The sequence below is a fragment of the Bombina bombina genome, chromosome 11, assembly GCF_027579735.1.
Source record: "Bombina bombina isolate aBomBom1 chromosome 11, aBomBom1.pri, whole genome shotgun sequence".
In the NCBI taxonomy this organism is placed as follows: domain Eukaryota; kingdom Metazoa; phylum Chordata; class Amphibia; order Anura; family Bombinatoridae; genus Bombina; species Bombina bombina.
Window position 1 is genome coordinate 59,274,902 of NC_069509.1, and position 14,904 is coordinate 59,289,805.

At 36.2% G+C, this 14,904-nt stretch overlaps 1 protein-coding gene across 3 annotated transcripts in view; it reads right to left on the reverse strand.

Moving 5' to 3' along the window:
* LOC128641844 (serine hydroxymethyltransferase, cytosolic-like) overlaps positions 1 to 14,904 on the reverse strand; it is a 147,500-nt gene that overhangs the window by 39,277 nt on the left and 93,319 nt on the right. For 2 of the 3 annotated variants that reach the window (XM_053694404.1, XM_053694405.1), the window contains exons 12-13: positions 14,758 to 14,895; positions 12,092 to 13,104 (exon numbers count right to left, since the gene is read on the reverse strand). In XM_053694404.1, the coding sequence (XP_053550379.1) occupies positions 12,779 to 13,104; positions 14,758 to 14,895 (464 nt within the window). In that variant the 3' untranslated portion in view covers positions 12,092 to 12,778. Of the gene's footprint in view, positions 1 to 12,091; positions 13,105 to 14,757; positions 14,896 to 14,904 lie in introns of those variants that run through there. The other variant, XM_053694406.1, reaches the window with a different exon arrangement.

Below are 14,904 nucleotides of genomic sequence, written 5' to 3' on the forward strand. Positions count from 1 at the left end.
GTCTCCTCCATGGCTGCTGGAGGCGTAGCGCTGCGAGCTCTGTCTCCCTCCATCAGCTCAGCAATTAATATAGCCTTGGGTTTGCTGCTGCCTATCTTTCCCCTGGCTTCTAGCAGTTCCTTTTACGTTTGTCTCTTTATCTTAGAATAATCCATCTCCATTCACTTCGGTCCCTGGTACTCCTTCCATCTTAGTCAGTATTGTAGTAATCCCCCTCTTCCTGAGGTTACTGGCTTGTGTAGTTGCTCTTCTGGGCGATAAGGTTCATTCCGTCGCTTGCCACCAATTGTAACGGTACCAACCGGATACCAAGGGTTGACACCAGGGAACAATGTCCTGCATAGGGAATCAGCAGTTCACAACCCAGCCAGTTTTCAGGTTTTAAACAGAATAACACTTTATTTGAAGGCAGCATACAGATTTATACAGGTTTTTGACCCCCCCCCCCCCAGATGGGGGTGGAAAGAATGTTGTACATTAGATAAAAGGGAGAAGCGCCCTTGACATGATACAATAGGATTATATTACTTAAACACTTCAACCACAGGACACTCTTGACTCTCCTTATCACTTAGGCGTTTCTCTCTGGGGGTGATCAAACAATAGAATGCTAAGCATTAATTAGATTGTAGCTGGAGCCAGCCACTTGTGGTTAGAAAATAAAGTTAACACTTTCAGTCCTGACCGAAGGGTCTGTCACAGACAACCTTTCTTACGTTATAGTCCAGAAGTGGCTAGGTTTGCCACAGTCAGTATCAGATGAAAAACACTTAACGGGGCATTGTAATGTAAAAATACAAATATAAAATGCTCTATTTTGTTTTTAAACAAGTTCCTTTCTTTTTGTTCCTTTAAAAAAGGTTAACCACAGTCAAATTTGTAACAATTCTAATTCTACTCCAGGACACAGACAGTGATTGGACATATGAATGTATGCTTGATTCTCATTCGCTAACCATCTATATTCTTATGTGAAGAGGCAAAGGAGCAAAACCTTAACTACGTATTGTCAGGGTATGGCTGAGTGACATTACATACTGTATATATATATATATATATATTCATACATATATGATAAGATAAAATAAAATAAGCATGTTATCTATTAAATATTAAACTTGGACATGCTTAATACCATTGCAAAATGAAAATTTGTTTTGTGAAGATTCTGAAGCTAGACTCAGCAATCAAACCCCCTCCTTCTGACCAAATACACATCTCAGTGTCCAAAAGCAGACATCTATCAAATTAGGAGATATACATTTCAAAGGATTTCCTATCAGCTCACCAGACCCCTGTAGGGAGAAAGAGCCTAGAAGTCTGAAATAATCAGTTCTTTGAAGCACCAGCCTTACAGGAAAGGTAAACATTTACAGTTAAATGCTAATTGTCCCTTACTGAATTCTCAATACACGAAATTCCAGATGTTACGTCTCTATGGAAAATAGCAGGAGAAAACAAAGAAAATATCTTAACCTGTGCAATTTGAAAGCATAAGATTAAAACTTTAACAACTTAATTACTTGTGTTTAAGTTATATAGTAACATTTTCAGTTATGGTGTACCTCAGTATTGTTTAAATATATTGTTAGAATGCATGTGTAGAGAATGCATCTCAGCAAGAGATGTACTAAATATGTAGTATATTTATATTAATAGGAAATGACAATCCAATCAAAATTATCTAATAATTAGTTACTGCAGAGTTCACTTCCAATTACATATATGATATAAGATGGTGACTAGGAAATGCATATATACCAGTATATTAAATGAACTGATATACAAATCAAGTCAAAAAATACTATAAATATTGATGAAGTGATACCACTTCAAAGCTCATAAACTAAGTACTTATTCATATAATGCTGAAAGTAATAAGTTATACCCCTAGTCCACTCATAGAAATGTAACTATTAAATACATCTTTTAAAATATGAAATAGGAGGAAACATTATCATATGTATAGATATTTATAGGTATATTATTAATGAAATATACTCATGTTTGGTATTGATACACACATCTTCAGTAGTATTAAATAGTCCCATATATTTTGACCAGATAAGTCTATTAATACTAGGAAACATAAGTGTATTTAATGACCACTTTAAAATATATATATTAAACTGTAGCAGTATTTTATAATGAAAAGTTTTTTCTATGTTTGCTGCCCCCGATGGACTAAAACTGGTATTACAGCCAAAAGGGTTGACTGTTAAGAGACAGGCATTACCAAAGGGCCAATGAGGGACAAGCACCGAAAAGGATGTATCCAAGTCTATTGGGTGATTAAGAAATGGGGAAGAGTTTGGTCTCTGACAAAAACTCCTTGCACAAAGAGAAAGGCCCTTTTCCTAGAATTATGTTTGGTGACTGACTGAACCTGACCTGTTGCAATCCTGCATTGCTGCCATTTTGCTTACAAGAGAGACACGAGTGTGCGAACACAGTTTTCTGTAAGACAAATCGTTGTGGATAACAGATTATTGGGCTTAACTCTCTTCCAAAATTGTGCAAATATTTCCCCTGCAAATATGACAATAGACACATCTGCATATTAATTCTCATATTGGTTTGCTGGTAATGTATGGCGTTTGTTAAATATATTTAATATTTTAAAGCAAATAAATTCCTTATAGCATAATATAGTTGCAGCAGTGAGCTAAAAGGTATCTTATTCTTATATTTAATATTAATTAGACCAGGGTAGTAAGTAAATTAGTGTTAAATATTAATATTAAGAAAGGACTTATATATTTTAATGTCATAAGTTATTTGCAGTTATTGTGATATATTTTAGAATTTGATTTATTGTGGCTAAATAAGAAGTGTTTCATGCCAGATTAATTGGCATATGTTGAATTGGTAGTATTGTGTAACAATCTCTGGGTTTAAGAAAAGTATATTAGATTATCTGGGGTTGAAAATAGCTTAATTATATTTCCCTGGAAATTCTATAGATTTATTAGGATTTGGTTTATTGTTAATAAATTGTAAGTTAGTAGTCCATATTTTGGTATTGGAGCAAGTGTTGATGGCTAATTATAAATTGTCTTGTAAGTTTAATCGTAAGGTGTGATTTTAATAAGCAATTCATTTTAAGTAAGGTTAATTTATAGAAATATTTATTTTATAGCTTGCTTGGTATAGAAAATTGTAACAGCATAGACATATATAATTGATTTATAATCTATTTTCTACAGAAATATAATCGTGTTTTAATAAGGATTAACTGATCAGAACTTTGGAAATATTGTTACATAAATATATAATACGTTTAGAGGTTACCACTGAAATAGAATATAATTAATATTGTAACCTAGGTTATATCTAACACGTTGGAGGCACACTGCTGTAGATTACATCTTTATCACATTGATATAATATATTTTGTATTTAATAGAATTTATAAAAAAAAAATTTTAGCGATATTATTTTTTTTTTTTCATTTTTAAATTGTATTGTCAATTTAAGTTAACTAAATACTAAGCCAAAATAATAATGTCTGTTACAAGAAGCGACTTAATTGAATCTCCACTGAATATTGATATGTGTCCCCAAAATTACCCCTTACTAAGGCAGACTGCATTAGAATGGATGCTATAGGCCACATTTAAAAAAGATTTGATATTTCGGGTGACTTAAATGATTACATTGATATGCTTACTACTAAGGCCAAAAATATTGCTATCGATAATAGAATGTGGAATGAAAAAAGTGAATTATTCCAGGAATTATTAATTAATGCAAAAATTCTAAAAAAACGGGATGAGATCATACTCAAATCCTGGCCCCTGGTAATATGCTTTAATGACGAAATGTTTACTCACCTTATAGAAAAGGAATTGCAACTACAGGGGCTAGAAGATGAAATTCACTCAGCACGCAAATGCAAAGAAAATTTTGAAAATAGCCCAAAATGAAATGGTTACATTTAAACAAGACATGGCCGCCTTAGATAAACAGAACCAAAAATTAATCGCTAAAATAAAAATCTTAAATGAGCAACGCAGCAATAATAAGCCCCCCTCCATTAGTGAGGAAAATAATGCAGATATTATAAAAACCCTAAAATATTTTGTAATAAATGAACTGCAGAGTATTAGGGAAGAATTTAAACAAAGGACCCCAGATGCCTCAGAAATTAACTTCCTACATAGGCAGTCACCAAATGTTTTAAATTCAAGGAAATTCTCCACTTCAGAGGGGGAGGACAGTTATGGAAGTGAGTCAGAGGGCAAAGCCCGCTACCCAGATAGCCCCTATAATGCTAATATGCGTAAGGGATCTCCCCATAGAAAAAGGGCAGATAGGGGGTGCTCCAACCCTAACAAGAAGGTCACTAGGAGAACATGAGATGTACTTAGTAAAGAGTATGACACCCCTATAATAATTACATTTTTTAGTAAAGCAGTACACCCGTTTTCCAAAAGGGGGACCTCTTCCATAATTGATCATTTAGAGGCTTATGAAACTGCTTTAGCTGTAATAAGTATAAATGATGAGCAATCTAAAATTTAATTTCTGCCATGGGTATTTGAGCCAAAGCATCATAAATACTTTGCTTCACTAAAAGATATTAATGTTAAATCTTGAAGTCAAATAAAGCAACAGTGTAAAAGGGAGTTCGGCCCATATTGTTCCGTGACCGCAGCTAAGGCAGCAATATACAATTTGAAATGTGGCACCAATCAGAGCTCAATTGAATTCCTTTCTACACTAAAAGGAGCATATTGTATGGCAGAAAAAGAACCCACATTTGAGAGCTCATAATTTGTTAATTTATTTTATGAAGCATTGCCTTCGTACATCAAAATAAATCTAGCTAGAGATTTTGATGATAACTGCTCATTGGATTGGCTCATCAGAGAGAGTACAAAGTTATACTCTATTCAGCAGTCCAGTGAACAGGGGGTTAAAAGAGAAACAAAGCCCAACCTTAAACTTGTGGCAGAAACTAGGGTGTCACCTAGCCCCCTCAATTTAGAGACCAAAAAGAAAACTTATGCGGAGGTGGCCAGAGAAAACGGGCCTTCCCAACAGAGTTTTGAGTTTGCCCCTTCCCTACCGAGGGCTGAGGTGCAGAATATACTCAAAATGGGGGGCATGCCCAGATAAATAGGTATCCCCAAAGAGATTAATACCCACAAGGTAATCAGTATCCCCATAGAAATAAATACCAAAAGTGGCAAAAATACTCTCAGGGTAACCAGACACCCCAAGTAAATAGTGCTCCCCAGGATATTAACGCTGGACAAGTTGAACCCCAAGGGCAACCGCATCAAAATAGAAAAAACAGCTATGATTCTGAGGGATCCCAAGGATCCAGAAATCAATACCCTGGGATATCAAAAAATCAGTCCATTGGTAAAAATAGCTTGTACAATCAAGTGGACCAACTTAGTACGCAGTTAAATCAATTATGTACACTATTTACTAATATGAGTCAAGCTTTGATGGCTCAGCACCCTAATAATCCTTTTTTAGGGGTACAGACAGTGGTCAACAGTGGGCCATAGGCACAATCATAAATACTCAGGTATTACATGAGAGAGAGGGGAGAGAAATACCAAATTAAATTATAAATGTCAATAATTGTACTAATCATGTTCTCTCCCTACAACCCAGAAACGGAAGGCCTGACTGTGATGACAGGTATCCTCAGCCTGGAAGCACTAATGAATCTCTTCTTTTGCAGTTGTCCCTAAACCTTATTCCCACAGATGCAGTACACAGGAACCCCGTCATCCCTATTATAGAGGAAGTGACCAGTAAGAATCATGATTCTTCTGCGCCAGGTAAATTGGTTAACACAGGTAAAACGTGGCGAAGCCTGCAAATGTGTAAACATGCACATTTTATGTGTGAAATAGTAGTATTAGCTGAGCTCCAGGATTCGGTCATTAACCCTATCATGGGATTGAATGATACTGGATCTCAGGCAACTATTTTATCCCACAGGTACTACACACAGCTAAATGAGCTAACACCCCACAAACCTAAACTAAGGGAATTTGATGGTTCACTAATAGGTGTTGGGGGTGACTCTCTCAAAGTCTGGGGTACTGCATGGTTAAAGCTAAAGCTGGGGAACAGGGTAATATGACACCCTGTAATTATAGTGGATCTGCCAACTGATCATTTAATCATTGGTATTGACCTCCTTAAAGGGACACTGAACCCAATTTTTTTTTTCATGATTCAGATAGAGCATGCAATTTTAAGCAACTTTGTAATCTACTCCTATTATCAAATTTTCTTCATTCTCTTGGTATCTTTATTTGAAATGCAAGAATGTAAGTTTAGATGCCGGCCCATTTTTGGTGAATAACCTGGGTTATTCTTGCTGATTGGTGGATAAATTCATCCACCAATAAAAAAAGAAGCTTATATGCCTTTTTTAAATAAAGATAGCAAGTGAACGAATAAAAATTGATAATAGGAGTAAATTAGAAAGTTGCTTAAAATTGCATGCTCTATCTGAATCACGAAAGAAAAAAATTGCGTTCAGTGTCCCTTTAAGCGACTAAGTACCATAATTGATTGCATAAATAATGTAATTTGGTCACAAGTCAAAAGACCTATTAATTATGAGCAGTCCAGCATACCTCATACCAGACATAACTATCATGTGGTAGAAGAGAAGCCAGATGCTGTGGAGATTCATTTCAGGAATAACTCTGTACCTGAAATAACTAGCCTACAAACAGATAATCAAACTCCCCTAAGTGGCTCTAATGGTAATACTTTCAAAATTTCGCCTGGAAAGATAGCCAATATTTCCCTAGACGGCGATTAACCATATCTCTTCACAAGGAGGATCCTAAATTTCCTAAAGGGGGCGATCACTCTCAATTCCTTGCAGAAATTGAGAGAATTAAGGATGATTTATTTAGGTAATAAATCAGCAAAAAACCTGTTTTTAGTTTTAAATAATCCCCATAATCAAATATACATTGGCAATGATCTCTTACATAGATATGCCATACAAATAGATTTGATTAACCTTTGCCTCTGGAGCACGTTGAAAGGGGACCCTGAAATATTTCAGGTTGAAAACGCAGCCCTGAAATCAAACCAGCAGATGCCATATGCTGTGAATATCAAGTGTCTAGTGAGATTGTTATCCCTGCTGGGGCTGATAAATTTATTTTACCCTTAAAGGTAAAAAGGAGCCAGAAATTAAAAAATTCTGAAGTACTAATTTGCATCTCCCAGAGAATGCAAAATATGGGTATGGTAAATATTGGAACTATTCCAATACATGTTATCGTGCATAACATGACCCCACATGGTATCACCTTATCCAAGGGAACTACCATAGGATATGCTCTGGAATCCAGTTATTACACGTTTGGATTCCAGAATAATGTAATTGGACTAATACCTGAAAGGTACTTTATTGAAGCAAAGTTAATAGAACAATCCTTTGCATCCATGCCAGAAGGATTATTCACAATTCAGTCTATTTAACCTTTCAGTTTAGAGGAAGGCATCTGTAAAATTGAAGTAGCCTCCCTGGTATTTGATCAGCGGATCAGAGAACAAGAATACCCCAATACACATAGTCAAGGGGGTAATGTGATTTATAATTAAGGGGATCTCACATCTAGGCTTGAAGAAGCCTATGAGATAGGACAGCTTGAAATATAGGATTTCAGCATATTGTTGAAGAGCAAATCTCCTGTTCCAGTAATGATGAACGCCAACAGCTATGAGAACTCCTGATGGAATGCCAGGACATTTTTGCAAGGGATTCTTATGACTAAGGGACTACAGACCTATACATTGCAAGAATCCAAGCAGATCCCAATGAACCACCTATATTTGTTAAACAATACTGACTTCCTTTAGCCTCCTATGATGCTCTTGCAGAAATCATAAGGAACTTAGAAGAAAGGGGTATTATACGACAGGTGTATAGCTCTTACAATAATCCTATTCTTGGTATTCTTAAGGTCAATGGACAATGGTGTTTGTGTGCTGACTTAAGACAGCTAAACAAATGAGTATACATGTCTGGCTGGCCTGTGCCATACATTGACCAGTGCCTAGGGCAGATGCAGGGATCTAAGATATTCACTGCCATTGATTGTGCGCAGGGATACTGGAAATAAAGGTACACGAGGAAGACCAGTATAAACTCACATTCTCGTTCCAAAAGGTCCAATATGCATTCACTCGGCTCCCGTTTGGATACATAAATTCAGGACATGAATTTGCTGTATTCATGCATAAGGCTATGCCTCGGACCCTACCCTTTTCCTATCCCTGTTCTCCCACTACCTCCCATACCTACTCCTCCATCCACTCCAGAGTCCACACATGGATGGGACCCCTGAACTTATTACATTCGCTACCCTGAATACCAAAGGCCTTAACTCACCTACTAAGAGAAGTCTGTTAACTAATTCCATGAAGTCCTTAAAGGCTCAGATTGTGTTTTTGCAGAAAACACATTGGCTCATGTCAAACCAAGACCCGTACAGATCCTCTGACTATCCTACCATATTTTGTTCCTCCTTTACAGAGAAGTCAAGAGGGGTGGCAATTATTCTTCATAAATCTGTTAACCTAGAACTTATTCACAAGGAGACAGATGACCAGGGTAGATACTTAATACTCATTTGTAAACTTAATCGCTCACTTTACACACTAGTCAACATATATGTCCCCAACCAGGGCCAACCTAGATTTGTAAAAGACGTCCTAGCTAAAGTAGAACTGATCAAAACAGGTACCATGATCTTTGGAGGTGACTGTAACATGGTATGGGATCCAACAGTAGACAAAAAGGTCCAAACAGGCACAGAAATTGACGCCTATACTATAAACACTGCTACTAAGTTTCAGCAGCATATAACTCAACATAACCTTTATGATATATGGAGGGCCCTACACCAAACTCATAAAGACTACATCTACTTTTAAAAAGCACAGACTTTGAAAAACACATCACAGAACTTAAACACGTCCTCAGCCAACTTAAAAGGGCAGGTGTCAAATTATCCCTACAAAAATCTCAATGGTGCCGCACTCGTGTAAACTTCTTGGGACATGAAGTTACTTCTGAAGGGTTAAATCCTCAGAAGAAAAAGGTAGAAGCTATAATAAATTCTAAGAACCCAGCTGACTTAAAGGAATTAAGATCATTCCTGGGTATGACAAAACAAATTATTCTCGCAAATGTATTGATAATTATGCACAATTAGCTAAACCACTACGACATCTTCTGAAGAAGGATGTGAAATGGCCCTGGAATGAGACTCAAGAGACAGCCATACGAGAGCTGAGGAGAAAACTCACTCAAGCAGCTTGCTTAGCTTACCCTGAAGGTGGTAAACTTTTCTACCTAGAAACAGGTTACACAGATATAAGCACGAGTGCTGTTTTATACCAGAAACATGATAATTTAAGCAAAGTCATTGCTTATGCGAGCAAAACTTTATCCCCAGTAGAAATACAATTTAGTGATTGCAAAAAAGCCCTCTTATCTACTGTATGGGCTCTACAAAATTTCCGCAGCTATATACAGGGTGAGAAAATTATTGTAGAAACGGCCCACCAGCCTTTGCTATATCTGCAAAGTGAGAGAAAAAGAGATGGGAACCTGTCCAATAGCCGCATAACAGCTTGGACTCTTTCCTTACAAGGCTAGCCTTTAGAAATTCGCTATAAGCAAAACAAAAAGAATCCAGTCACACAGGTGCTTGCTGAGCTCCATGAGGAAGAGTTATTAGAAGATGATTTCCTGGAGGAACAATTACTTTCTCCATATAAAATAGACAATGAGGACCTCTGTCAAACATTACTTTGGGTGTATGTTGATGGTTGTTCTTACCATGCCACTATTGATAATGAGCGCAGATTAGTCGCTGGCATTGATATGAATTGAGCAAATGGATTCCCAAATATTTCTGTAGGTTTTAACATTGGACCAAGATCCAGTCAAGTTGCAGAACTAACTGTTATTCTAAAAACCATTGAGATGGCTATTGAACAAGGTACTCATGAATTTGTGATCATTATTGACTCAAATTATGTGCGTGACAGTTTTGTTGAATACCTGGCAACTTGGAAAAGAAATGGCATGCAGAAAATTAACAAAAAAACAGTCAAGCATGGTAAGTTGTTCTGCGAGATTGATAATTAAGTGGTGTCCAATGATTTAACCATACACTGGAAAAAGACCAGGGGTCATTCCAGAATTCTAGGTCCTGATAAGGAAGGCAATGATCTTGCAGATTCCTTAGCCAAACAAGGAGCCATAACTGGAGAGCTCCTCAATATTGACCACTTAATGGGTGCAATTCATTTAATAGAAATCAGGCTACACAACAAAATGAGTCTAACCTGGTACAATAGAGTCAAGATTCTCCTAGTGAGGACCTGATCACTAGTCAAAAGGAAGACCTCATTATAGGTATCTTCTATAAACACATAGAAGATCCTGAAAACAACCCCATCTCAAAAGATGACGGTATTGGCAAGGAAGATCTTAGAATCTTAATAAAGTCCAAATCACAATTCAAGTTACAGGATGGTTTGTTAATTAGAACCTCCAAAACAGGTATCCAACAATGGGTGGTACCTACCCTGTTCAGAGGTCTCATGCTTCAACATGCCCATGATGCTCCCACATCTGGCCATCGTGGCGCCAAATTAATATATAAAATATTGCGTGACTATGCCTTTTGGCTGCATATGTTGAAGGATATTCAAACCTACTGTCAAGGTTGTTTAATCTGTCCACAGTTCCAACCCACTGCGCCAATGCATAGTGCGACCATTGCAGAAAAGGGCGATGGTAATGCCATGTTCAGATATACAAATCGATTTTATTGGTCCAGTAACTAGGTCATCAAGAGGTAACAGATACATGTTGACAGTGACATGTCTGTTCACTAAATGGGTAGAGTGCATCAGTACACCTAATAATAGTGCTGAAACATGTGCAGCATTGCTCATCAACCAGTGAATCGAATCCGATCAGGGGACCCAATTCACTAGCGAAGTGATGACAAAAATGTGGAAAACACTAGGGGTTAAAAGAAAGCTCCATTCCATTCCAGTCCATTGTGAAAATACTCAAAAAGTTTGTGAATTAAACAGGTAAGGACTGGGATGTAAAATTACCTCTAGTCCTGGCATTAAGAGCAACTCCGAGTAGTGCTACTAAGATGTCACCGTTTGAATTGATGACTGGTAGAAGAATGGTTCTACCTCAACATTTACTGTACCATACCTAAGACCAGAACTTAATAAATGCTGCTACTACCCATCAATATGTGGAAAACTTAGTGAAGCATCTGCAATATGCTTTTGCATTTGCTCAAGGAACATAGAGAAGGCCGCAGCTGCTGCTAAAACCTATTATGATCTCAAAACTTCCAAAAAGGAGTATTAAATCAATGATAAAGCTTATCTTTATAACTTTGGAAAAGATCAGGTTAAAGAGAAGAAGTTTCTTCCATCATGGAAAGGTCCTTTTGTAATTACTGACAAAATATCTCCAGTTGCCTATAAAATTAGGATCCCTAAAAATGATACTTTTATGGATAAATGGGTCCATATTAATTAACTGCGAGCACGCCATCCTAGGTCCCATCTCCAAGCTATAAAGGGAGAATGAAAGGTAATTTCCCCCAATACACTAATGAAGTTTTGTAGTTTAAGATGTATGGCTAAAGAGCATAAAAATGAGGATAAAAAAAATAATGGACTCTCTTCGTAGCAAGACTGTCTAGGATGCATACTGTCAGTGCACTCACCAATTACCAATGGATTTTAAGTCAATTCCAATACATGTGTCCCACATATATTAAAATTTAAAGTGGGAATTTATGTCAGGGTATGGCTGAGTGACATTATATATATATATATATATATATATATATATATATATATATATATATATATATATATATATATACACACATACACACACACATATAGCACCAGCCTTACAGGAAAGGTAAACATTTACAGTTAAATGCTAATTGTCCCTTACTGAGTTCTAAATACACAAAATACCAGACGTTACGTTTCTATTGAAAATAGCAGGAGAAAACAAAGAAAATATCTTAACTTGTGTAATTTGAAAGCATAAGATTGAAACTTTAATAGCTTAATTATTTGTTTTTAAGTCATATAGTAACATTTTCAGTTATGGTATACCTCAGTATTGTTTAAATATATTGTTAGACAAATTTTCAAATATTTCATTTATACTCAGATTGTATAAATAATAACATATTTATAAATAAATGGCCCTGAGAGAAATGCCTAACAGTAACATATTAGATAAGTATCTGCTGTATTGAGTTGGTAGCTACATTGGTGAATTTAAAATGTTTAACCAGCCTACTTCAGAATAAATAACATCTTCCTTGTTTTTCAGATCTGATAAATGCATGTGTAATTGGTGCTGTAAATTATATCATATGTTTTATACACTAAGCAAGATATGTACTAAATATGGAGTATATTTATATTGATAGGAAATGACAATCCAATAAAAATTATCTAATAATTAGTTACTGCAGAGTTCACTTCCAATTACATATATGATATAAGATGGTGACTGGGAAATGCAATATATACCAGTATATTAAATGAACTGATAAACAAATCAAGTCAAAATATACTATAAATAGTATATTATAAGTGAAATATACTCATGTTTGGTATTAATATACACATCTTCAGTAGTATTAAAAAGTCCCATATATGTTGACCAGATAAGTCAATCAGCCAATAGGATGAAAGCTGAATCCTATTGGCTGATTGCAACAGCCAATAGGATTTTTTCCCCTTTAATTCCTATTGGCTGATAGAAATCTGTCAGCCAATAGGAATGTAAGGGACGCCATCTTGGAACCTTCATTTTCCAGCGACGACCGTTTGAAGAGTATACTCCACACTGGATGTCTTGAAGATAGACCCGCTCCGCGTCAGATGGATGAAGATAGAAGATGCCATCTGGATGAAGACTTCTTGCCGCTTGGATGAGGACTTCGCTGGCTGGATGAAGATCAAAGAGGCCGCATGGATGAAGACTTCTTGCCGCTTGGATGAGGATGGATGTCCGGACTTCGATAACTGTAAGTGGATCGTCGGGGTTAGTGTTAGGTTTTTTTGGGTGGTTTTTGTTTTTAGGTTAGGGTTTTGGGCAGTAAAAGAGCTAAATGCCCTTTTAAGGGCATTGCCCATCCAAATGCCCTTTTCAGGGCAATGTTTAGCTTAGGTTTATTTAGCTAGGTTTTTATTTGGGGGGGGGGGTAGTTGGTTGGGTGGTATGTTTTACTGTTGGGGGGTGTTTGTATTTTTTTTTTTTTACAGGTAAAAGAGCTGATTTCTTTGGGCCAATGCCCCGCAAAAGGCCCTTTTAAGGCCCATTGGCAGTTTAGTGTAGGCTAGGGGTTTTTTTTATTTTGGGGGGGGGGGGGCTTTTTTATTTTGATAGGGCTATTAGATTAGGAATAATTTGTTTTTATTTTTGATAATGTTTTTTATTTTTTGTAATTTAATGTTTATTTTTTTGTAAGTTAGAAAATTGTATTTTAATAATTTAATTTATTTTATTGTTATGTTAGTTTTTAGTGTAAGGTAGCTTAGGTTTTATTTTACAGGTAATTTTGTATTTATTTTAACTAGGTAGCTAGTAAATAGTTAATAACTATTTACTAACTAGTCTACCTAGTTAAAATAAATACAAACTTACCTGTTAAATAAAAATAAAACCTAAGCTAGATACAATATAACTATTAGTTATATTGTAGCTAGCTTAGGTTTTATTTTACAGGTAAGTATTTAGTTTTAAAAAGGAATTATTTAGTTAATAATTGTAAGGTTTATTTAGATTTATTTTAATTATATTTAAGTTAGGGGATGTTAGGGTTAGGGTAACGTTAGGGTTAGGGGTTAATATATTTATGTAGAGTTAGTGATGTGGGAGGTCAGAGGTTTAGGGGTTAATAATTTATTTTAGTATATTTCGTTGTGGGGGGCTTGCAGTTTAGTGGTTATTAGGTTTATTATAGCGGCGGTGTGGGCGGATGACAAATTAGGGGTTAATAATTTTATTTTAGTGTTTAGCGGCAGAATAGGGGTTAATAAAAATTTTAGTGGCGGCGATGTCCGGAGCGGAAGAATAGGGGTTAATCATTTTATTTTAGTGTTTGCGATGCGGGAAGGCCTCGGTTTAGGGGTTAATAGGTAGTGTATGGGTGTTAGTGTACTTTGTGACCGTTTAGTTATGAGTTTTATGCTACAGCTTTGTAGTGTAAAACTCATAACTACTGACTTTAGATGGCGGTACGGATCTTGTGGTTTTAGGCTGTACCGCTCACTTTTTGGCCTCCCAGGCAAACTCGTAATACCAGCGCTATGGGAGTCCCATTGAAAAAGGACTTTTTTTTTAAGTGCGGTATTGACGTTGCGTGACGACCAAAAAGGTGTGCGATACACCTATACCTACAAGACTTGTAATAGCGGCATTAGGGAAAAAGCATCGTTATGAGCCAGAACGATGCTTTTTCACTCATAACGCAAAACTCGTAATCTAGCTGATAGTAACTAAAGGAATTTGGTTTAAAAAAAAATGCTCTGATGAAATAGAGGATTTTCATTTTTACACTATAAAATTCCCTAAACATTGTTACAGTTTGAGAACTGAAAAGAACACATTAGTACTAACAAACGGATAATCTAATGACAGTTATAGGCCAGGCAGCCCTGGTATAGGGAAAGCACCAGCAAATTGTTCAACTTCTTCTCGCAAGGCTTTTATCTTCTCTTGGTGTTTGTCATCAGAAGCCAGCTTGTCCTTGAATTCTTTCAGTGTAGCTTTTGGGTTCATATCATTCTGAATCTCCAAAGTAAGCTCAATGCCTGGAAAAA